Source organism: Bos indicus x Bos taurus, chromosome 2 (genome assembly GCF_003369695.1).
Source record: "Bos indicus x Bos taurus breed Angus x Brahman F1 hybrid chromosome 2, Bos_hybrid_MaternalHap_v2.0, whole genome shotgun sequence".
Classification (NCBI taxonomy): Eukaryota; Metazoa; Chordata; class Mammalia; order Artiodactyla; family Bovidae; genus Bos; species Bos indicus x Bos taurus.
In genome coordinates, this window is record NC_040077.1 from 62917558 (window position 1) to 62943765 (window position 26208).

General features: G+C 44.2%; 1 protein-coding gene across 2 annotated transcripts in view; it reads right to left on the minus strand.

The window, feature by feature from the left end:
• MGAT5 (alpha-1,6-mannosylglycoprotein 6-beta-N-acetylglucosaminyltransferase) overlaps positions 1 to 26208 on the minus strand; it is a 398458-nt gene that overhangs the window by 214635 nt on the left and 157615 nt on the right. For both annotated transcript variants that reach the window (XM_027562025.1, XM_027562023.1), the window contains exon 4: positions 18122 to 18280. In XM_027562025.1, the coding sequence (XP_027417826.1) occupies positions 18122 to 18280 (159 nt within the window). The remainder of the gene's footprint in view (positions 1 to 18121; positions 18281 to 26208) is intronic.

Below are 26208 nucleotides of genomic sequence, written 5' to 3' on the forward strand. Positions count from 1 at the left end.
AGTATTTTAAAATGATTATTTGTTCCTGGGACATAGCAATCCATCAATAAATGGTGCCTTTTTTGTTGGTGTTTTATTTAATGAACACCCCACAAGTCAAATCTGTTTAGCCACAGCCACTAATACAAAGTGTGTACTCATCCACTCACCGACTCCTTCTCCCAAACTTAACTATGGGCCACATGCGCTTGATCTGAGAATGGGAAAAGGGATGGCTTATTTCAAAGAACTACACAGCAGTGACTAGCTCACTGTGTCACATTTTTACAACTTCATCCTTTCCTAAGAAAGCAGCTATCTCCAAGGGAATCTGATCAACTTGCAAAGGACTTGTGAGTTTCTTTTTATTTTTTTATTTTTGACAAATAACAAATGAAGGTTCAAGAGGTACAAGGAATGTACAGTGGTGAATAACAAAAGCTACGCTGTACCAAGGTCAGTGTGTTACAGCCACACAAGGCACACTTAGGTGATTATTTTCATAGTAATTTCATACAGGGCTTTAAACATTTTTAATAGTGTTTTCAACGACTTTGCTTTTAATTTCTATTGCCAAAATCTGTAGGGTGGCAAAGTATAAGTATGATATAGATTTGAAGGATGGGAATACCTGCACCATTATCTAGAAATTGTTGAGAAGACCAGAGATGGGCAAATGTTTCCTCCACTCAAATGTGGTAGAGGAGATAAGATTATGAAAAGAATAAGCTTCCTGTTCGTTCTTGGCAAAATTCTAGAGAAGATTACTACACAAATGACTTAAGAGTAATTAGAATACCAACTAAACTATCATTATCCACCAATGCATCCCTCCCCCTTCTTAAAGGGGTACCAGATCGGGAAAGGAGGGAAGGGTGAAATGTCCTCTGACATGACATCTTGACGTCACTCTTAATGATATCCCTGTGATTAAGATGGGAAAGTGACTGGCTAACTAGTTGCATTGTACCTGGTCCAGCAATTATACCAGTACCATACTGATCAATGGGCCACTGTCAACCTGGAAGTTGTCTCTAGTGCTACCACTGTGGCTCTGCTCTTTCACTGATTAAATGAAAGCAAAAAATGGAAGAAAAAACTATTAATTCAGAAGACAATAAAAACTTTAAAGCATCAAGAGGAAGGTAAGGCCCCTCCTTTCTTCCAAGCTCTGGACCATGCAGCTAGTTTCCAGAGGAATGAACACAGCTCTGGTATCCCACTGTAAGTGCAGAGTCCTGGCAAACTGGAGCATGCTCAGAGGACAGCATGGGGTCTGGAGGGGAATGGAGATACCACACATCATGCAGGAATGGACTGGGACAGATCTGAGAGGGTGAGGATGTAATGCCTGAAAAGGAATACTCTGCAGTCACATGATACAAGTCTCCAAAGACTAGGAGTTATTCTAGAAGGCAAAGCCAAGATGAGTGATCAGAATGGCCCCAAACTCAGATGGTTATCTTTTATGTTGGCTGAGCCCTACCAGGGCCATACCTCACAAAGCACAGGCCATGCACTGCACTCCAGGGAGCACCACTCATTTAGAGCCAGGGGCAGCAAACTTTTTCTGTTAAGAGCTAGGAAGTAAATATTTTTCAGCTCTGTGGATCATATGGTCTCCACCACAACTTCTCAATTCTATATTTGTAACATAAAAGCAGCCACATATGGAAACAAATGGATTTCAATGCTTTATTTAAAAAACAGGTGGTGGGCCAGATGTGACCAATGGGCCATAATCTGTTAACCCCTCATAGACAGATATCCACTGATGCTTCATAAGATCTAGGCTAGAAGAGCAGCCCATCAAGGATTTCAGAAGGTTGCAGTCACTCAATTTGGGGGAAAGGTTAGAGTATCCTTTAGTCTAGAAAGGGTGCTCTAAATAGAAAGTCTTCTCTACTTCTAGAAGTCCATGAAAATCTGTCTGTGAAAGAAGAAACAGAAAACCTGATCTCACAGTCAGTCTGACAGCAGCAGGTCTAGAACCCAGACCTCCTGGGTCCCTGGTTCTATACTCCTTCACCACAGTTCACTGCACAAGAGGCCTGGGATTCCTCAAACTTGTGGCCAGCTTACATTCAGAAATCTTCTAAATGCTAGCCAGTCAATCACGAGCCACTCACATATTCTCAGAAACCTTCCAGCACTGATGCCCACATCTTGGCATCCCTGATGTCACACAGAGAAAACCCAGTGGCCAGGGGAATGCACATGATTCTCTCCTTTGGATCTAAGAACAGAGCAGGCAGAGGCTGGAGATCATGTGTAGAAGGAATTCTTGTGGAGCTGGGATGCGGGGCAGACCTTCATCTCATGACTCCATGTGTCCAAGAATTCATCTTGAGTCAAGGAGAGCAGAGGAGGCGACTGAAACACTAAGAAAATCTGCATCTTGGACCCAGAAACACCATGATGACTTCTCATCTACGTACCATCTTTCAGGAAGCAATAAGCTGAAAGCTAAGAACCGAGTGTAGATCAAGCCACAAATACCACACAGGACCAATGATGACGTCACTGTGTCCTTCTGAAGACTCACTGTCACACACCAACATCCCCAAATCTGAGAACACTTTCTACAAAAACAAACACTACATTCTTCGACAATGGTTTCAAATCTGAAGAGACAGGCAAAAACAGAGAAGTTGTTGCAACCAAATCTGCATCTACTTCATGACAGAAAGCTCAAACCCCACCGCAAATGCATGTTCCGTCTGTTAAAGCTTTGATTATATTAAGCCTACTTGGCAAATGAATAGAACTTGTCCCCACTTTGGTGCCTTAAATACAATTTTTTGAAACTTTACTTTATTGAAGGATAGTTGATTTACAATGCTGTATTACTTTCTACTGTACAGCAAAGTGATTCAGTTCCACATAAAAACATTCTTTTTCATTACACTTTATCACAGAATATTGAATATAGCTCCCTGCACTATATAGTAGGAGCTTGTTGGTCATCCATTCTAATAAATCATAATTTACATCTGCCAATCCCAAACTCCCAATCCATCTCTTGCCCACCTGTCAATACAATGGACAACAGGTTTTTTAGATTTGGTTAACCTGTCTATGGAACAAAGTTACCTGCTGCTGCTGCTGCTGCTAAGTCACGTCAGTCGTGTCCGACTCTGTGCGACCCCACAGACGGCAGCCCACCAGGCTCCCCCGTCCCTGGGATTCTCCAGGCAAGAACACTGGAGTGGGTTGCCATTTCCTTCTCCAATGCATGAAAGTGAAAAAATAAAGTGAAGTTACTCAGTTGTGTCCAACTCCTAGCAACCCCATGGACTGCGGCCCACCAGGCCCCTCCATCCATGGGATTTTCCAGGCAAGAGTACTGGAGTGGGGTGCCATTGCCTTCTCCACAAAGTCACCTACCATTTGCCAAAACCTCATTTTGATCATTATCATAATAGCCAGTCTTTTCTGGTCACTTTCTGTTTGCCATTACTTCGTATATACTTTCTCACAAGGGCCTCCCAATGTCCCAGTGAACTAATTTCTGTAGTACAGATGATGGGACCGAGACTTGATTTCTCTAAATGACTTAGCCAAAGCCACACAGCTGGTGGAAGTCAGATTCAAACTGCAACAGCTCGAGCATGGGGCCTGTACTCATGGCTTCTACACACATGCAGATCATCACCTACCAAACCCCTGCGTTAACACAACACCTGACCATGGTTCCATTATCATCTCACAGATACCCAGTCTGAGCCTAGCAGAAGCATAAACTTCAAGTGATACAGTTGATAGTAAATGTTTTCTTTGGGGTTTTAATAAACCATCTTCTGCAGTAAAAGATTTAAAGGGCACACAAATGTTTCTTGAATGCACCTAGGAAGGCTGTGCCAGGGATCCCTGTGCATGGACCAACCTCCCCCGGGTGGCCTCGTGGCTCCCTTCCTTGTTCATCTGGATTTCCATCCATGCCAATTCTTCAGAGAGATTTTTCCCTGGCAACCCCCCCAGCCTGAAACAGCCCCCTTCCGCATCTCTCACCCTGCTTAGTTGTCTCCTACAGCATTTATCGCCCCTGGGCACAGTGTGTTTCTGTATTTGTTGATCATCTGCCTTCACTGCTGGGATGTTACCTCCATGAATGAAGACACTTGGTTTTGCTCACCCCTCTATCTCCAGTGCCTAGGAAGCACCCAGCACAGAACACACAGTATCTGGTAGGAGAGCAGCAAATCAATTAATCTCTGGGTTATAGAATAACTGCTGCTTTGTATTTTTATCTTTGTGCTTAGCTGCAATTTCTAAATTTTTAGCAGTCAAATTTTACCCCTTTTTTATAACACAGAAGTAAAGTCCTGTTTATAAAAGCCTTTCCTTTAGAGAATAGTACCCTATTATTACATAAACTCAAAGAGATTATGGCTGCTTTTGGTCACTGGTAGCCTAGAGGCACGAAAACCATGTTAAATTAATCCCCTGGTGCCCTCAGATGACAGGTCAGCACGCCCAGCCAGGGGCAGGCACTCATCATGGGCTTCCCTGGCCAACTCAGCTGCTGCTAATGGCCTTCTGCCTTTAGAGAACAACATCCTCCCTGCATGGCAGAGCCATGCGCCAACAGCCACCTTCCTAATCCTCACAGCGTGCCTGGGAGTACAGAGAAGGCAGTTTCTCTACATTGTCATATTACTCCATCTCATGGGGGCCAGAAACGTAAGGAGAGAACAGGCCTCACAACTGTCCCCCAGAAGACACCCACTGGCCTCCCCCAGCTCAGTACAGGGGAGCCACCCAAGAGAAACCCTTGGAGCCTCATCCAAGAACTCCACTGTCTTTCCACGTCAGACACCAGCAGACTCAGCTTTTATTAATCTTCTCTTTACCCCAACCCAACTGCACCCTGAAATAAAGTCTTAAATATTTACTTTGTTCTTTAGCTCATCTTGCTATAACATGTACTGCTCCTATTAACCAAACTTAATGAGAGCAATTATTGAGAAAGTTATATTAGCATAAAGTTTAGACAGGTTAATGACTGCCTTCCCCTGGGAGCTGAACTCTACAGCATGAGAGCTCCCCACCCTGCTCTGGAGTGAGACGGTGCAGTGAAGGGTCAGCACCGTTTCCAGAAGGCCAGACTTGGCTGTGATGAAGGCCATATGACAGCCATCGTTCAGTGGACATTCCTTCTATGCCAATCCCTGTAGGCCATTCCCAGACCTATCCCCAGATGGCTACAGAGTTTGAAGGTCATTCCCCAGGCAAAGCCAACAGGTCCTGAAAGAAGCTCTAGGCTGAAAGCCAAGAAAGGTACCATGAGCACCGTCAACCTCTCTTCCTTCTCTGCTACATGGCGAGCCCTATATTGCCCACAACAGCCTTAGCTTCTGTTGGTGACCTGGCTGCACCACCATCTGCCCCCAACACCCCACCTCTACTGCCCCAAGCCTGGCACAAGACCCAGCACCCTCCAGACAGGGCTGGGTATAAAACGCACATCAGTGTTTGCTGTATTATGTTTGGACTCCTCCCTTCCAACAGGGCACTAACCACAAAGGGTGGGATCTGTAGGTAAGTGGGGACAAGATGCCATGCCAGGCTCCCAGCACACGTTTATCTCATCATACACTTGCCACTCATGGGGAGAACATAGGCATCACTATGTCTCTGGCACCTTCGACAAAGCTAAGACTCTGCAATAGTAAGAAATCACCAACAGCAGGTTAGAAAGGGGACTGAGAGTTCTGCTCAAGATCATTTGATAACAACTGTCCAGTCTGTGAGTGCCAGAAGCTTCCAGGAATTTTGTTCCTCAGGTCCAGTTTTCTCCAGGAAAAATGGCATGAGAACTGGCTAGTTTACACACTCATCAAGCACTGACCATCTTCTACCCGCCTGGCCCACAGGTCCAACCCTGAACTGCGTCCTTAAGCTGTGCACGTCCCAGTGCCCAAACTTTACTGAGTTCTTATTTTGTGTGTGGCCTTCCGTGTTTTCCAAGGAGTAAGTAACAGTCTTCACAACAGCACCACAGCCCAGGTACTCTAATCCCATTTTACTGATAAGGAAATTGACTGGGTTTCTCCAAAGACACACGGCTAGGACGGGGAAGAGCTGGGATGTGAACCCAAGCAGTCAGGATTCAGGGTCTCTACCAGAATCCTATGACCGCAGTTTGACCACCCTCCCCTCCCACAAGGGCTTCACTTGCTGTTCACCATGGTTCTTTCATGATGACTCTGTTTCAAGAGCCCATTTCCAGCTGCACCCAAGCAGAGAGGAAAGTCTCCACTGTAAATGCTGACTTGGGAAGTTCACCAAGATGAGACATCAAGACAGCTTTAAAGCAGTTCAAGACGCGTGGTTCCCAAGGGGGAGGAGGGTGGGGAGAAGTAGACAGGGAGTTCGGGATTAGCAGAGGCAAACTATTATACATAAGGATGGATAAACAAGGTCTGTGTAAACCATAATGGAAAAGAATATGAAAAAAGAATATATATGTATATATACGTACAACTGAGTCACTTTGCTGTGCAGCAGAAATTAATACAACATTGCAAATCAACTATACTTCAATAAAAAAGAATTTTTTTTTAAAGGAGTTCATAGTGTAGCTGGTCACCTCAAAGCACATCAAAATGCATTGCAAACCTTCTATTAACCCGTGACAGGAGCCCCTCTGCTGACTCTGTCAATGCAACAGAACTTCAGTCTGGTACGGATGGACTTGGGAGGCTGTGATTACGCACATGAGATATGTCCTATGTCCACAGGCCAGGGAGGGACAGAAAAAGGAGACCGCCATGAAATGAGGTCAGCAGGTTGAACCACGGGGCAACTCAGATCCTCTTCTTCACGTTTCAAACTGGACACCTTTGTCCTTCATTTCTAAACTCAGCCAAGAACTTCAGACCACTTTTACCACAGAGGCTCCATCTCTTCTTTTTCTGAGATCCAACAAGGACAGAAAAACTGAACTGGCAACTGATTTTCATTGAGGCTGCCTAATTTTAGAAGCTAGGGATATGCAAAGCAAAAGCATGGCTTAAAAGAAAATCCCTCAAAACCGCAAAAGCCTCTGAACGGAAAAATCCTTTTCAACCACGTGGAGACAGAGACAGTCCCCTGCTTCATCCAAACAGCTTTCATTCCAAAACGTTGCTGGGTTTGTACATCTCAGGCTCTAGACGGCTTCTATTGAAGTAATGTGTTAAACAGGTAGAGAGAGGATGAGGCGGCAAAGACAAGGGAACATCTTGGGTAAAGCATATGCGGGGCTGTCGCTGTGGAACGTCTTTTGAATCAATACCATATGCAAGCTGATAGCACAACTGTATACACATACCTCATTAAGCCAAATTAGAGCAAGTGGGATCTGTCGCCTTCTGATTAAAACAAACACATCTAATTTTGGCATGTCCTATCTCCCATCCGCAGAACCACCCTGGAGGCATTTTCATAAACACAGTAAAGCCTGCACAAGTTCCCAAGGCCAATACCGCCATGCATGCTCCTAAGGGTTGCTGTTCACCCTGATGCGTTCCCTCAAACGGCTGGGGAAGCATGGCATCCCCCCAAAGGGATACTCACTCTCACTCTCTGAAATGGAAAAAGCCACTTTGAAGTGTCAGTAACGAGTCCAAAGCACTAAGATTGGTGGGTCCCCGCCTCTCTTCTGCAAAAACTCTTCATTCAGAGAAATCCCTAATATAAGGCTTCCCTGGTGGCTCAGATGGTAAAGAATCCACCTGCAATGCTGGAGACCCAGGTTCAGTCCCTGGGTCGGGAAGATTTTCTGGAGAAGGAAATGGCTACCCACTCCAGTATTCTTGCCTGGAGAATCCCATGGACAGAGAACCCTAGCGGGTTACAGTCCACGGGGTTGCAAAGAATCGGACACAACTGAACGACTAATATTTTTCACTTTCAATACAGTGTAGCTGGTGAGAATTCTTTTTTAATCCTACTTACATTTTTATAATTACCCATGAAGAACTGACAAAGTAAATTACCTTATTACGGAATCATAGTTTCCAGAAAGCACAGGAAAGCAAAAGTATTTTTCCTTCTGAGCAACTTAGCAGTCAACTTTCTAGGTACTTTCAGGAATTCCTAAAATATTCAGGAAACTGCCAAGGCAGCGGACACAGTGATTCAGAACTGAGAGTGTGGACACCCGTGTCGTGCTACAAGTTTCAGAACTGTGGCTGACCTGGTGTGTGGCCAGGATGCGTTCAGCTGGACAAACATTCCTCCCGTTCCGGATGCGGGAGGCATGCATTCAGTTGGACAAACATTCATTGAAATCCTGCTATTTACCAGGATCCCTGCAATGGGGGAGAACTGGGTTCGATCCCTGGGTTGGAAAGATCCCCTGGAGAAGGGAAAGGCTGTATACTCCAGTATTCTGGCCTGGAGAATTCCATGGACTGTACAGTCCATGGGGTCACAAAGAGTCAGACATAACTGAGCTACTTTTGCTCACTGCTATATACCGGGCTTACAGGGCTGAAAGGAAAAACACAGGCTATTTTGCCGATGCCTTTGAAGAGCTTGGAGCCTGGCTGTGGAAAAGTCCAGGGATGCACATAGTAGTCATGGGGAACATAAAGCATAAAGAAATCCCTGAGAGTGAAGGACATCAAGGAAGCCTTCTTATGGGAAACAGTGCTTCAGGTGAGGCTTGAAAAAATATGATAAATAAGGGTAAGCTAGAAAAATGGAGGGCATCCAGGTTGAGGACAAAAACAAGGCAACGTTTTAGGCACACACAAAGAGCACGTTGTAGGCTGGGCCAGTTCCCAGAAGGGCTGGGGTACACACTCAGGCACAGCAGCATTTAAATTGGAGGCAGGAGACTTCCCGGGCGATCCAGCGGTTAAGACTTCGCCTTCCAATGCAGGGGGCGAAGGTTTGATCCCTCATCAGAGAGCCAAGATCCCACATGCCTCCCGACCCCAAATCCAAAAACATAAAACAGAAGCAATATTGTAACAATTCAATAATGACTTTAAAATAAACTGGGGGAGCAGAAAGGCTAGCATTCCAGAAGCCTTGTCCTCTGAACCCTGCTGGAAAGAAAAGCCTGAGCTAGGCTTAGGATGACTCTGGAAATCCAAACCATAACATGATAGGAGTCTGTGGTCATTGTCTATGTTCTATCTGCTTGCTTGGAATCTTTTTAGGGACACTCTCCCATCATGAAACCTCGGGGTGACCTACGTGATGTAGGCCGAGTCAGTCAGGAGGTTACTGCAGTGTCACTGGGTCATGGAGAGGCATACACTGCAACCCAAGCTGTTCCCAAATACTATTGCCAGAAACCTAGAGTCTCCGGTGACTTTTCTGCCACCACCCTGTGAGGATGGCCAAAGAGTGACGCCCATGCTCACAGCAGTACTGCTGAGGTTCCTGGAAATGGTCCCAAGCCTGGTTGCATCCAGCAGTGTGATCTCGGCCTCATCTTCTGAACCCGCCAACTACATGGGCCCCCAATTCTATTTCTGTTTGATTACTGATAAATATGTGGATTTCCTCTCAGTATTGATAACAAAAGTCTCTGCTGCTGCTGCTGCTAGGTCGCTTCAGTTGTGTCCGACTCTGTGCGACCCCATAGACTGCAGCCCACCAGGCTCCTCTGTCCCTGCGATTCTCCAGGCAAGAACACTGGAGTGGGTTGCCATTTCCTTCTCCAATGCATGAAACTGAAAAGTCAAAGTGAAGTCACTCAGTCGTATCCAACTTGTAGCAACCCCATGAACTGTAGCCTGCCAGGGTCCTCCATCCATGGGATTTTCCAGGCAAGAGTACTGGAGTGGGGTGCCATTGCCTTCTCCAAACAAAAGTCTCTAAGAACGGACAAAAAGGTCAACTGGGGAACTTCAAGTTTAAAGTACTCAAGGAAGTAATACACGTGTATGAAAATATTTTCTTATCCATAAAACACTATCCAAATATCAGTTATTAGTTTCACTGTGGTGATATTAACAATTAGTCAGTATTATATTACATATAAACATTATCAACTAATAATTAGTCAATATGGCCTTCATTCTTATATCAATATTCCAAATGCGTAGCCTTTAAACTGTAACTAACAATGTTTATTTAGTGCTGACTTTGCACCAGGTATGTTTCTATGTAGTTTGCTGATCTCACTTAACCCTCATAAACAACCCCCATTATTATTATTGGGGGACTATTGGGCACTATTATTATCTTCCCAATTTTATAGAAGAGGAATTGTAAGCCTTGAAAGATTAAGAGAGACTCCCTGGTGCTCAAGGGGTTAAGATTCCACCTTTCAATGCAAGGGACTCAGGTTCCGTCCTTAGTTGGGGAACTAAGATCCTACATGCTGTGGGGCAGCTAAGCCTGGGTGCCGCAACCACTGAGCCTGTACACCACAACTACAGATGCCCACGTGCCACAACACAAGACTCCACACGCCGCAGTGAGGATTCCATGTGCCACAACTAAGACCCGACACAGCCAAATAAATAAATATAAAAAAGAGAGAAACATTAAGAAACAGACCCAATGTCACAAAGCAGAGAAGGGTGTGAGCCTGGGTAGCATGGAACACGGAGAAGGCAACGGCACCCCACTCCAGTACTCTTGCCTGGAAAATCCCATGGATGGAGGAGCCTGGTGGGCTGCAGTCCATGGGGTCGCTAAGAGTCGGATATGACCGAGCGTATCCTTCACTTTCATGCATTGGAGGAGGAAATGGCAACCCACTCCAGTGTTCTTGCCTGGAGAATCCCAGAGACGGGGGAGCCTGGTGGGCTGCCGTCTATGGGGTCGCACGGGGTCAGACACGACTGAAGTGACTTAGCAGCAGCAACAGCATGGAACAAACACTGCCTTTCATTGTCCCTCATCTCCTGAGAACTAATGCTCCAACTTCCTTTAAACTGGTATTTCTAAACAAATGGCTTGTAGCAAAGCAATTTATACTCCAAAGTCCACATTAACACATGGCAACTGTCTTTCCCAAATCTTGCCTTTGCTGGCTTCTTTCCTCCATAAATGCACCACCCCCGTGTTCCATCATGTAAGCTCCATCCTTGAGAATCGGTTATGATGCCTCTTCCCTCGACCCCTCCCATGGTCCACCAGCAACCCCATCAGGTGGGCTCCACCCGATGTGGATCTCAAATCCTCTCCTTCTCCCTAGCCTCCCTCACACACCTCTTTCAATCCTTCTACACGCGTCAACTAAACTTTCACCTGGCTTCTCTATGACCCCCTTTGAAAGCATTCTGCATCCACATTTTTCTCTGAAAATACAGACCTCATCTAATCATCTGTCTGCTTTAAACCTTCATCAGCTGTCACTGCATACAGAATAAGACAGAAACTCCTTAGTACTACATTAAAAACTCTTCACAGATCCCCCAACCTACCTTTCCTGTCTCATCTTCTTTTATGTTGCTCCAGTTAAGGTCTGGAGGGTATTTCATGCTGTGAAGTAGATCTTTAGGGACCTCTCTTGCTTCCCTTAACTTAGTTAATTTACTCGCTCATATCTAGATAATTATATACTCTAGTTAAAATTAATAAAATGGAATTTCTTCTAAAACATCCTGGTAATTTAAATCCACTCTCTCCAACTACTTTGCCATCATTATTCTGAATTAGTGGCTCTTTTATGAAAAGAAATAATTATATTCTATATAAGCCAGAGTAAAATGCAAATTGCCAAAATTGTACGGTTTGGGTCCAGGAAAGAGGCTTCTTAAGGTCAGAATCCTAGAACAGTCTTCTGGGAGTGTATAACATTTTTTTTAAAGGTTTCAAAGACCAGTTGCAAAGCAAAAAGTGGTGAGGCTTGCAAACTGCCTTGTATGAATGGGGAAGGAGACTAAAGGTTTCAGCTGGTGATCAGGAAACCTCAATGTCTCAAACATCTTTCTCCATGGGTCATAAGTGGGAAAACCAATTTTTAACAATGCCTTATAGATGAGGGTTTCTGAACTACCACACAATTGACATTTGGGGCTAGATAATTCTCTGCTGTGGGCCAGCCTGTACACCACAGGCTGTTCAGCAGCACCCCTGGCTTCTGTCTACTAGACATCACAACATTCTCCATTGTGACAACCAAAACTGCCTGGGGGGAAAAAACCCCAGGCAGTTGAGAACCAATGATATTAATATCCAGGCACAGAGAAATCAAAACTACAATGAGATATCACTTCACACCAGCCAGAAGAGCTATCATCAAAAAATCCACAAACAATAAATGCTGGAGAGCACGTGGAGAGAAGGGAATCCTCCTAGACTGTTGGTGGGAATGTAAATTGGTGCAGCCACTATAGAGAACAGTATGGAGGTTCCTTAAAAAACTAAAAATAGAGCTACCATATGACCTTGCAATCCCACTCCTGGGCACATATCCAGAGAAAAACATGAACTGAAAGGTGCACCCCAATGTTCACTGCAGCACAGTTTACAAGAGCCAAGAATGGAAGCAATCTAAATGTCCACTGATGGAGAAATGGATAAAGAAGATGTGGTACACATATGTAATGGAATCCTACTCAGCCATTAAAAAGGATGAAATAATGCCATGTGCAGCAACACGGATTGACCCAGAGAATGTCACACTGAGTGAAGTAAGTCAGACAGAGAAGGAGAAATATCCTATGACATTCCTTACATGTGGAATCTAAAAAGAAAGGATACAAATGAACTTACAAAACAGAAAGAGACGCACAAACTTAGACAGTAAACTTACGGTTGCCAGGGGGCAGGATGGGTGGAAGGGACAGTTGGGGAGTTTGGATGGACATGCACACACTGCTATATTTAAAATGGATTACCAACAAAGACCTTCTGTATAGCACATGGAACTCTGCTCAATGTTGTGTGGCAGCAGGGATGGGAGGGGAGTTTGGGGGAGAATGGATACATGTATATGTATGGCTGAGTCCCTTCACTGTTGACCTGAAACTATCACAAGGCTATACCCTAATACAAAATAAGAAGCTAAAAAGAAAAAAGAAAAATACCCAGGCACACAGGTCAGCACCACTCCTCCTGAACTGTATTTTCTTCCTTTTCCTCCTTCCTTGTGATAAAAATCAAAGTGCCCTTGACCACATAAAGTGAAAACCAGACCAACAAAGACATACTTCTCTGTGATGGTACTAAAGGGATTGTTTCTGACAAGTAGCCAAATACTGACTGCCCCCTGTGCAAAGAATGACACAGACAAGGACAGGTAGATAGACAGAAGGAACATACTGGCTTCTTGCTCAGATTAATAAAAAATCTTTCTTTAATTAATAAAAATCAGTCTTTTCTCTCTCCTTTCTCTCAGGCAGAACCTGGAGTGCCACTGACAGGCTAAAACCTGATCCTGGGAAAGTCATCCGCTGTGCTGGTTTCTGGGCGGGGCTGGGACACTCCAGGTGCTAGGCCAGCATATCTGATGTCACAGGGACACAAACAAGGAAACAGCACAGGTTCGACTTCATCTCAAGGTCCATTAGCAGCACCAAGAGGGGGGAAGCTGCACTTCCAAACACAGTCCCTGGGACTCAGCAGGAACATTTTTCAATTTTCGAATGCTAAGAATAACAATTATGGTTCTTTTCTTGAGAACAACATCCCAGTTCAAATACACCACACTTCAACTCCAAATACTAGAATATGTTGCATGCTGAAACTTACATTTGGAAAATGCAGGGCTGCCTAATGTTCAATTTAGACTCAGTATCAGAAAGCATCCTCTTAAGCTGTGCCTGTATTTTCGATTTTGCGAATGTTTCCCAATTCATTCACCTTGCAACTGTAAGCGATCACAGCACAAGGGGATGGATGTGGTCATGATGTTCTGTCTTCTAGTCAACTGTTAGCATTGGCCAGTTATTCAGCTGATGTTGAATGACAACAAGCCCTTGAGAGTATACATGAATAAATTTGTACACACAAGTGCCCACACTCCTGCTTCCCCTCCCCTCACCAGAGAGCTGCACAGTATCTCCACTCCCTGCAAATATTACAGCCTAGAGTGGGAACCATCACATACTATCAGGGCTCCACAGCACCAAATCACCCACAGGAAGTTCTGTCATGGTCGAGAAACACGGAGTTGTATTTATTAGATGGTGTCTGCCACTGTTGTCTAAAACAGGAAAATGAGAAGCCAAGTCCCACTTGTAAGCAAATCCCTGTACATGTAAGTGGAGAAGGGGAGCTACAGGGAGGAATTCCTTGCAGAAGTGAAATGCTCTCCCCTCCAGCATAATCCAATCAATGTGGACAGTACTTACTAAACACCTTCAACAGCCAGGCTTTGAACCAGACACAGATGGCCAAACAAGGATAGAAGCAGACAATGACAGTCCTCAGCAGGCCAGCATTTTCACATTACACACCTGTAGCTCTTTACCTCTCCCCATGTCAGTACAGGACCAAGAACCACCAACCCTACCCTATTCTCTCCCCTTCAGAATTTAAAATCACAAATCCAGAGAAAAGCAGAATTGGTCTTTCAAAAAAAAAAAACACCCAAGTATCATTCCTAAAATAAGTAATTTTGACAAGGAAATATACAAGTTCTATCAGTGATTAAACCTGAAGAAATCATGATTGGTTGAAAGGTAGGTTTGGGGTTTTTTTCAACCTATTTTTTCATTTCTTTGATTCACCTTCCTCTTCAGTAAGATAAAGATTGCTCAAAAATGCAGTTCAAATCTGGTTCTTTACTTTCCTAAAGTCCATTTCCACCACAGTTTCTCTAGGGGAACATTCATTTTCACATAATAAAAAAGCCCTAGAGTAATAAATTTGGTAAGACAAGCCATTTTGGATAAAAATCACATACAACATAGTTAAACAGAGCAAGGCAAGGGGAGACACACACACACATATCCCTAAAAAGAAAATAAATTTAGAGAATTCTTCTTCAACTGCTATGGTATCCAATTTAGATACAGTTTATAGTCAACCAGAAGATATATCAGCGAGCAATAAGACACAACAGTAAGCAATCAGAAACATCCGTTAGCAATAAGACACCAGAGTAAGCAGTAAAGACACACCAGGGAGAACATTTCTGAGCAATTACCACATGTCTTAATGCAGCGAGGGAGGAAGAACCACTTCACTCAACTAGTATTGGAACCCAATAAAAAATGAACTCTCATAGCTCAAAAGCCACCCCTGCTATGACAGGAGGGATGTGAGAACTGCTAGCCTGGCCATGGACCAGGGAAGAGGGCAAAAAAGCCATGAGGGGCTGACCATGAACTAGGACTGGGAACTCAAGCGCTTTGGCCCTCTTTATGGCACACTAACCCACAGACCTGGCAAATAAAAATACATGTGTGTTCTTTGCAAGACACAATGGCCCCTCCGACCTTTGGAGGAAATAAAGGCGGATGCCTGCATTCTTCACATCACATCTATAGTCACTGTGGCTAGTGCAGTGTCTGGCAGGGGTGCATATGCATGCACGCACTCACAGAAGGATGACATTTCTTTTTGTTGTTGCTTAACACACAGGTCAGCCAAAGAAACAGACCCTCGGACAGAAAAAACTTCCATTTTAGACAGGATATTAAGTAGTCCAGGAAACTGTCAGCTCTCTAGGAACCTCGAAGAAAATGGGAGCACATTTTTCTAGACTCACTGTTTGAGATGATTCACAAAATGGAAAGCAAGGAGCGGGGAAAACAATCTCTTCTCTGCTTGGCATGAGGAGGTCTTCACCTCAGCCCCACCCCCTCCCACATACTTAAACTCATAAAACCTGCGAAAGCACTTACTTCTGAGATGCTGAGAAGAGTAAACAAAAGCAAGGCTCCAAGTTCCTCCAAGGCTCAGGAACTGGAAACAGTTTAATGGCAGAGAATGGCGAGTTTCCTCTCCTTCCTTCTAACATCTTACCTGGGTAGCAATCCATCTCTAGTCTGTATCTCCTCCTCAATCCCCAGTTGCCTCCGTCCTAACCACCTTCTAAGTTTACCTTCCTATCAGAAGCCTTCCAAAGACAGCCCCTCTTACAGTGACCATAGTTTGCTTTATTCCATGCATGTGTATTATTTTTCTAATTGGCCAGTAAAAATCTCAAAGGTATGGGGCGTGTCACACACGAAAGATGAAAACAAGTAAGAATGAGGTTAGTTATCAAAGGCAGAACTTTAAATTAGCTCCCTTTTCCCAAAAAGGAAAGATAAAAAACCAAATTCTCTGGTTCTATAAATATTAGTAAAAGCACAGCACCAGTGGCACTTTTAAAGAAGCCCTTTTCAAATCCAAGGACTTTGTGCAGAGGTCCCCAATCTTTTTGGCACCAGGAATCGATTCAATGTAAGACAATTTCTCCATGGACAGGAAAGGGGGGTGGTTTCAGGGTAACTCAAGTGCATTACATTTATTTGGACTTTATTTCTATGACTATTGTTATCAGCTCCACCTCAGATCATCAGGCATTCGATCCTGGAGGTTGGGGACCCCTGACTTAGAGAATGTGCTCAGAGATATTTGTTAACCAAGTGTACTAGCTCCATGCATGGGCCAGGGACTCCATTTGAAAAGAGTAGTCACTGCCTCCATCACATTTCATTCCACAATTGTGTACCCTGGGACTTGAAACTCAGGCAGGAAATCTCCCTGTGAGCCTGGCACACAAACAAGACAATCAGAGGCAGTGAGGTCCCTTATCAGGGAAAAGAATGATGGTAGACACATGGACATGGGCCCTCCAGGACAGAGGCAGTGGGAGGCAGCAATGCCAGAGACAGAACACCACCACCCCCCTACACACACAACCCTCTGAAACAGGAACCTACAGAACTGCCAGGAAATCAGAGAGGACCTTCTCAACAGCACTTCCTACTGGGAACAGGGGTGGAGGAGTGGAGGCTGGAGAGGCCTGGGTTCCATTTATTAATAAGCAGCTCAACACAGTGGGAGGTTTTCTTGTCTAATTACAGAAGCTGCTGGAAACTGCAAGGAAGACAGGATTTATGGCCCAGATGACACTGCCTCTGTGTTGTAATTAAAAGTTATTTTTAATGCCTCTGTTTGGTCAGATACTTTGGATTATTAGAAATATAGTTTGCAATTTAAAACTTGCTAAAGGGCAGAGAACACAGCAGAAAGGTAATACAACAAGCTTGCATAATGTGAAACAGTTAAATGTTTTGACACTGGGAGGTGGGAAAGGAAAAGAATCTCGTTCCACTTAAGGCTGTGAGTTTCCTATAAGAAAGGGAGAGAAAAACAAGCCAGAGAGGGTACTAAAGTAGATTTTTAAAATTTCAAAAGTAACCCAGCTATTTATTTTATCCATTAGCTAGAGCTTGTATACCACCCACCAGGAGTATAGACAACTTATTCACAGCCATTCACTCAAAGCACCTAATCCTTATCCTCATCAAAGCTCTTTGCTTTGTCCTGGGTCCCCAGGAAATGACAGTGGTCACCTAACAAGGGCAAGGCCTAGCTTAACCACAAAGGCCAAGAGGCCAACGTCAGGGCAGAGAGATGTGGGGGAGGTGGGGGAGTGGGTGGGTGGGTCCAAATGTGAGCTGTAGACAATACACATTATGTATGATATGGGGATTGTTTTAAATCCATTTCTATTCTTTTATCCAAGAGTCCAGTTTCAAGAAGGGGGTCAGACACACACATCCAGGTGTCCACAAGGGGCTACAGAATCAGGCCAAGATCAGGCAGGGGCCATTTATTCCCCAAATGCCATTTCTAGAACGCCTATTTCCCTGGATCCACAAAGGAGGCAAGTTTGCCATGGCTCTTCTTTAACAGCAGGGAGGAGAGAATCTATTATGTGGAACAGACTTTGAAATTGTTTGATGAAAATGGGGAGGGGAAGGAACCTCTACCTGGTGTGAGCCTCCCAGATCACCTCTGTATTTCCTTTATCCCTGCTATGAATCTTCTCATTAAAAGTAATTCCAGGAGCTCATTATGGGAAACATATCACAGAAACCACCCAATATTACACATCATGATGAGACTGTAAAAGCCTTTAAACACATTATTCAAAAATAAATTTAAAGTTAGGGTTACAGGGACCATACTAAGTTGATGGGATTTATCTTATACCAATAAGAACCACTGTGCCCCTGTGGTTCTCTTCCTAGTTCAGAGCAGGCCTTGACTCCACATCTGGGCATAGACTCGTGGTCCTTACCTGCCACATTAATTTTCTCAAGTAAGCTGGGAACAGGTGTGGTGGAGTTGGTCAAGTTTGTCCCTGTGCCATTGCTTACGAGGTTGTCCACCTTTGACTCCAACTTGCCAATGCGCTGCAAAATGTTATCCAGCAACACAGCAAGAGTCTTCTTCAGATCTGCAACAGAAAATATACACAGTGTTTAAGTACAACAGCTTAGACGTCCTCCGGTCCCCCCCATATCGGCCTGGCACACACATGCACACTCACGCTCGTTCTCTCTTTCCCTCCCTCTGATGTGAAGAACAAAATGTGGCAAATCAAAAAGCACCACATGAAGATCTGTCCTAACAAACTCCACCTGAAAGGCAACAGAGGCCACATTCAAGGGGCCCAGAGAGTCCAAAACACATCAGTTCGCTCTGTAACACAAGCTTCACAGTAAGTGACATAAAACTGTTCGGCTAGTAGGTTGAGAGATGCTGTTGTTTAGCATCCTACCAAAGCATTCAACTCTTCCTCCTCTCGCATGGTGGTTACTAACACACAGAATGACAAGCCCCAAATGCAAGGCCTTGAAAACTTCCAGATCAAGTTCATTGTTGTTGTTGTTTGTTTTTTAGTGCTGTATACTCTTGCAAGTCCCAATTTTTTGAAAAGTCTTTACTGCCGTTGGTTACATATGGTAATACTTAATAAAAAGTTATGGGCTTTCTTGGTGGCTCAGTGGTAAAGAATACACCTTCTAATGTAGGAGATGCAGGTTCAATCCCTGAGTTGGGAAGATACCCTGGAGAAGAGAATGGCAACCTACTCTAGTATTCTTGCCCGGGAAATCCCATGGACAGAGAAGCCTGGAAGGCTACAGTCCATGGAATCACAAAAGAGTCAGACACAACTCAGCGACTAAATAACAACAACAAGATAAAAGCTACAGTTTCAGACTTCAGATATTCTGGATAATCCAAAGTTAACTATAATGCAATTTAGAAGCACACCAGATTCATTCATTGATTCAAAGTGAAAGTCGCTCAGTCATGTCCGACTGTTTGCAACCCCATGGATTATACAGTCCATGGAATTCTCCAGGCCAGAATACTGGAATGGGTAGACTTTCCCTTCTCCAGGGGATCTTCTCAACCCAGGGATCAAACACAGGTCTCCTGCATGGCAGGCAGATTCTTTACCAGCTAAACCACAAGGGAAGCCCAAGAATACTGGAGTGGGTAGCCTATCTCTTCTCCAGTGGATCTTCCCAACCCAGGAATCGAGTGGGGGTCTCCTACATTCCAGGAGGATTCTTTACCAACTGAGCTATCAGGGAAGGAGTTCATTCATTAAAGATATTAATTAAACAACTACAATGTGCCAAGCATTGTTCTAGATGCTGGGACTATTTTCTTCTGGTGCTTACATTTACGAGTTGATTCTCTTTCTTACATATCTGGCTATGGGTTACAGAGAAATGTACTTCTCTCCAGATAAATTACAGACGCATTATCTTCAGGCCTACATAAGGCATTTATTAAGTTTGTATACAAGGTACTCTACACACAGAGAGAGATTAAGTTAGCCCCCCTCCTCTGGAAACTCAAAGACAGTCTGACTCGTACATGTGAGCAAGGCAGGAGGACCACAGGGCAGCAGCTATGTGAACAGAATTCAGATTCACTTATGAGCTGGGAGTGGGCCAGGGGAGCAGGGTGCAGCAAAATCCTGAATTCAGACAAAGGGGAACCTTCCATTCTGCTGAGAACAGAGCACACCTGCACTGAACAGGTGCTCAGATCTGGCCAGGGAAGCAGCACACTCTGGACCAATCCACCAACCCAGAGCACAGCCCATGACCGTCCACTAACAAGCAGGCAGGCTTTCTATTTCCAGTCAAGAGAGAAACACTCATCCGAACAGAAACAAGACACATAACTGACATGCAAGTTTGCATTTCCGGGGTTTACAGACAGCATCACTGAAGCTCACTAAAGGCTGGAAACAGAAGCCACATCTTTATCCTGGAAGTCTGGATCTTTGTGCTTAGCATAATCTCAATCTCCCCGCCACTCCCAACACCAAACGTAAGACTTCTTCACAGCATTAAGATCTGTAGCAGTCTGTGCATTCAGTCTCTCTAACAAACATCTGACCAGGTCTACTTTTTATTCTTCATTGAGTATGTTACCCACAGATACTAAGATAAGCTGGCCATGCAAAAGAGCAATTGGCCAAAAATAAGATTATAACAAAGAAGGTTAAAAAGGAACTAAGAGTTCCTGAATGTCTATCAGGTGCCATGTACATATATAAGGAACTGCATTTATTAATAACTTCATATTCTCCGTGAAGCAGGTGTGACTTCATTTTACAGATGAGAAAACTGAGGTTCAGACAGGAAGCAATATGCTCGTGGTTCCAGACACACAAAATCACAAATGGGGACTTGACTCAGGTCTGCCTAATTCCCTGATGCCTCGCTGCTACCAGCCAGAAGTCAAGAGCCAGGGCTGAGAAAAGAAACCAAGTGTGAAATTCAGTGACTTTCAGCCTAGTGATTAAGGGCTTAGACTCTAATCACTTCCTAGGTTTGAGTCCTCTCTCTCCACTTCTGTACCCTTATTTGTAAAAGAATGAAAAGAATAAGCCTACCTCTTTGGCGTTATAATGAGGACGTAATGAGTTAATATTTGTAAAATGTTTTGAACACTGCCTGGCACATAATAAGTGCTACATAACTGTCTGTTACATAGGTAAGTTAAAAAAATAAAACCTTTGGAAAAAGCTCTCATCCTTCCTAGAGAAATCTCTCCCCGAGTGATGCAAAGCTTTATCGTTTTATCCAAAGGGTCATGAGATCACGCTCCTCGGGGGCTGCAGCCTGACAACCAGTGTGACTCACAGCCTGTCCCTGACACATCATTAGCTGACACAGGCAGCAGGAGTCAGCCACCAGCTCTGGTCTTACACTGACTCTGAAGCACTGACTGCCTCTCCAGAGCTCTGAAGACTGCCAGAGGCTAGCCACACAGATGGGGGCCATGGTGCTGCTCAGAGGTGGCTGCGTGCACTCTAAAGAAACCACTCCTCAGATAAATGATATCCATCTCCCTTCCCCTGCCCCCCAGTCTCAACCTCTTTGCCCAGAGCCTGAATTGTCAGCCAAGGCATCCACGTGTAAAAAGGGCATTTAACTCTTACCAGCAATAGTAGTTAGCCAGACACAAAGGCCCGATCTGCTAGTCTGGCTTTACTCAGGTTTCTCAGTTTCTACGCTATTGACACTTCGGTCAGATAATTCTTTGCTTGCCAGGAGGGTGGGGAGCAGGAGGAAGGAGGCTATCCTGTACTGTAAGGTGTCTGTAGCATCCCTGGACTCTAGCCACTAAATGAGAGTAGCAATCCTCCTGTGTGAACCAGAAATGTCTTCAGACATTGCCAATGTCCCTTCTGGGGAGTACAACTGCACTCCATTCGAGAACCACTGAATTAAGCACATTCTCCCAACGCTTGTCTTCTGCACTGCCCTTCTGCGGAGCTATCAAGATAGAACTTGGACACAAGGGTTATGGGAGAAAGAATGAAGAGTGAAAAGATAGTCACTAAACTTGCATTATGTATGACTTCCACGGTGACACTACTGCAAATGTGATGCAAAGTACAACGAGAAGGTGGGAGCTGACACAGGCCCATGCTGCAGGCCTCTCAAGAGCTGGTAACCCCTTCCAGCCTTTTGCCCTTGTGTTAAAAGGCAGCAGGACTCCTGGAGAGAGTCTCCCAACCACAGCTTTTGGTGATAGTTATTGCTGGCACACACACCCTGGATACAATACACGGTGGTCACATCAGCATTAAGAAGACATTCTTCCTCGATTCTTAAAACACAATCCATCAATAAATGTGACTTACTATCTCTTGTTGATCCCACCTACATAGATGGACCTTTTGTGACTCTATGACACGGTATAAAGGAATTCATGATGATGAGAATGCTGATGTTCACCATCATCACTCTACTCCAATACTACTACTGCTAAGGTTGCTACTGCTGCTATTATCACTATATTGATGCAACTGCTACTATTGTTCCTCCACCAGCACCAGCAATACCATTTATTGAACCTCATGTGTTAGTTACTGGGCTAAGCATTTTACATGGATTAATTCATTTGGTCCCACAAGACAATATGAGAAACATGTTGCCATTCCCATCTCCATCATACAGATGAGTAAACCACAGTACCTAGAGGTTAACTAATTTGTCCCACGTGACTGCAGATCTAGGGTCCAAACCCAGGCAACCTGGTTCCAGACCCAACAGTTCTTACCCACCATGCTTTACTGCTTCTTAAGGAACCTTATGGACCTTCTAGCCAGCAAGCATCTCTGACTTGCTGCTTCTGAACACACTTACTTAGTAGGGATTAAGTCCTGGGCTTCTGCCGTGTGTCCCTGTTAAATCACACCCCAACCTCCCTCAAGACTCACTGATGGGGCAGTTCTGTGAGCAACTCCAACACTTAAACATAATGAAGAACTTGTTTTTCTGTGTCTTCTCCCTTAAATTCCATGAATTGAATACAAGGCTATTAAAAACCTTGGCCTCTCTAGACACTTTTCCTGAGTAGGCATGTTTTTTCTCCCAATGTGGAAAAAAAGAAAAAAGTTCATTTTCAATTCAAGCAGCTATTTGAGTTACTATTTTGAGACACTCCAACACAAGATAAAAGATACTTGTGTCAATAAAATACACAAGGGCAAAGATGATCCCAAGTTCATCTCTGAGTCCTTACAAACTGGCATGGTGCCTGGCACATTACAGTAATCAGTAAGTGTGTGTTACCTAAGTGGATAAGTAAATGAATGAACCAACAAATAAATGAACTACAGTCTTCCCACAAATAAGGCTGAATAAGCGATACCTTTCTAGGTGATGCAATTGTTTCTCACCTTTGTATTTCACAGCTAAATCTGCAAGAACTGTTAAAGAGTTTTATTGCAATTTTAAACTTAATACAGAGTATTTTTGTATGCATTCTTAGTCTTAATGTTAACCCATATATTTGATAAGACTGAACACTCAAGACTAATTTCATATAGTTTAATAAAGAAATGAAAGGAAAATATTCTTCCAAATTCCAGTATAATATCTTCATATTTATCATTGTGTTTTATACTTATTACAGCCATAAACTGTATCCTCAGCAGGATTACAGTTTCCAATTACTAACAGACTTTTAAAATTTTGTTTGTGCTTCAAAGCCTCAGTAATAAAAATTTAATCCCAACATTACTATTGCAATTCTGTGTTCTGAAAACTTATTGAACGTGATAAAGAAGAGATCAAAGTAAGTGAAAACATTTTAAATGTCCCTCTGGGGAAAGAAAGCTTTGGTTTCTATCAGGCCAGGAGTTCTTTGATAAAGAAGGAGATCAACAAAATCTCAGAACAGGTGCCCTGGCAGCTCTGTAAGTTTTCCTTTCTGGAAAGCCATGACAGTAATGGTAAGAGAGGCCGGAAGAGGTTTTCATATCCTTGAGCAGAACAGTCAAGGATTTATCACTGCCAGCTATACCTTCTCCCATAGCTGGGGTCCAAGGAGATGGAAACTAAAGAAAGGGGGTCCTGCTGGTGGAAAAAGATCTATCGGTTTATAGGTCTACTGGCTAAAGCTGTGAGACTGCCCAGATCGGCAAGTCAGTTAAGCAAGGATGTGCTGACCCCACCCCATTCCCCTGCAACATGCTTTCCAAGCAGGAGTTCTCCAGCCTGCCGTCCATCAGGCTCAGTTGTGGAGTCAGAGGTACCAGGTTCCATCCTCAAGCCACTCTGTTGGAACCTGCACAACCCACACGTCAAAGATTCTGGGCCCAGCCACAATCGAGAACTACATTTAAGGTGGCTGCCATGATTCACTGGCACAGAACCAACTGTGCAATGAGCAAGGACTTAGATCAGAACTGCCAAAAATCATTTATATCTGGGCTTGCTCCTAACGCAAATCCCTCTCTACCATGGCCACCCTCAAGGGCAGAGCTCGAACCAGAGGACCACAGAGCAGATTCATTCACTGCTCTGGAGAAGCCAGCAAAAGACAGGGCGATAATGAGAAAGGAAGGTGCTAATGAAAAATGAATTAACCCCAACCTCCCATTCCCACTGACTGCCAGGAATGTCAGGTTTCATCAGTTACATGTTTGAAAATTAATTTGAAAGTGACCTTTCCACAGAAAGATAATACGGTTAGAGCAATGACCAAAATACAGTCCATTCATTATGTACAAGGACATTCGAAGCAGTGTTAGTTATAAAAGAGAACAGTGTTATTTATTACAGATAAGCTGTGGACACTACCCAAACACCAGCAAAAAGGTTGCATTATATGATGTCCAACTATTCCTAAAATGGAATAAATCACTAGATTGGAGCCTGGGGAGGGCAGAGAGCAGGTCCATCCTGTCATCTCTGTTTATTGCCACAAGCTATTGACCCCAAGAACTCAATAAACATTTATTGAATGAAACGTTTGGATGAAAAAGGAAAAGTGTATGGTCATTAAAAAGACCTAATGGATGAGGAAATACAACAAAGATGAGCTTTAAAAGCTCGGTATAAAATATTCCAATTTTAAAAAATAAGCATACATATATCCATCTGCATTTAAATAAAGGACTAGAGAGAAATCAAATTTATCTGGGTTTGTGGGTAAGAAGTATTTTCTTCCTTATTCTTTATTTATAAGAATGTGATGATGGACTTGGGACTACCTCTGCCCTTGTGTGTTTTATGGAATAGTATCTTTTATCTTGTGTTGAACAGCTTTGAAATAGTGACTCACATGGCTGCTGGAATTGAAAATGATTTTTTTTTCCTTTCACAGTTGAAGAAAAAAGAAGCTGACCTAGGAAAAGTGCCTGGAGGGTCCCAGGTTTTGTCAGCCCCATGTTCCAGATGCTCTGAATTTTCTATCAATGTTCATATCACTCTGACCATCACAAAGGTATGAAATGCTCTCTGGAAATGCAGTCAGAACCATGTATTCTACCTCAGAACTCCAAAACACTGGCCACAGGTACCCTGACATCCCCTACCCTTCCGAGAAGCATCTCGGTCACTGACCAAGCTCCAGCTCATCTGAGTTCTTCAAGCCATTCAGAGGACAACTCACCCACATCTAAACTCACCAGTGAGCCCTTCACCCTGCAGTTGTCACAGGCAGCCAGACCAGGTCACAAAGGGAACAATTACCACACAGTGAAGAACAGCTTCGGAGGCTCAGCATCACTGACTGCACGCTCTCCTGGGTTAGCTGGAGGCAATCAAGCTGTGACTTGAACTTGCACCTATTCCTGTGCTGTGGGGAGGGTCGTGAGGATTTCAAGGAATTTTGAGGCAGCACAATCTGAGACCGGATCTTATCTAGGCCTGTGGACAGTAGTTAGTGCTTTACGGAATCTGTAAACAGCCAGGATGGAGTTCTTGGGCTGCTTTCTCCCTTTTCCTAACACTTTGCCAGCTGCATGGAAAAGGACTCAAGCAACTTAGCAATCGGTATAGAAAAGTCCACAGGCTCTGAAAGGTCAAGTCCACTGTCATCCGAAGTCCCCAATGACTCCAGGGCATCTTCCTTGTCGGGAAAGAGGAGCCACAGCATAGCCCTCCCCACTCACCATCCACCCCCAGAAACTGCTCCAAAGGTGCCCACTTCATAGACAAAGCGAGAGAGGCTGCACTGGTCCATCCCACACCCATCAGAGAAAGACTTATCTTTGAATAAGAGGACAATGACAATCACACATTCTGTTTCTAAGATGCCAAAGTCACTCAGTGGTGCTAACACACCTTTAAAAAGGGACCCAGGGCAGCGCCAAACTCTCCATAGAGTCCAGAGCAGCGGGCCTCAACCCTGGGGTGGAGCCCAGCATCTGTGTTGTCACAGCAGCCCTGGGGATCCTGGTGGGCATGCCTTGCCAATCTTGTTTAGGAGGGAGTGGCAAGCCTGCTTCCTCCACACCACAGTTTATTTCCTCTCTTGTCTGGTTGGGTCCTGTCCTCTGTAAACCCTAAGAACAGCCGCATAAACAAGCTCCTGAAGCCCCATATTCAAGTGAAT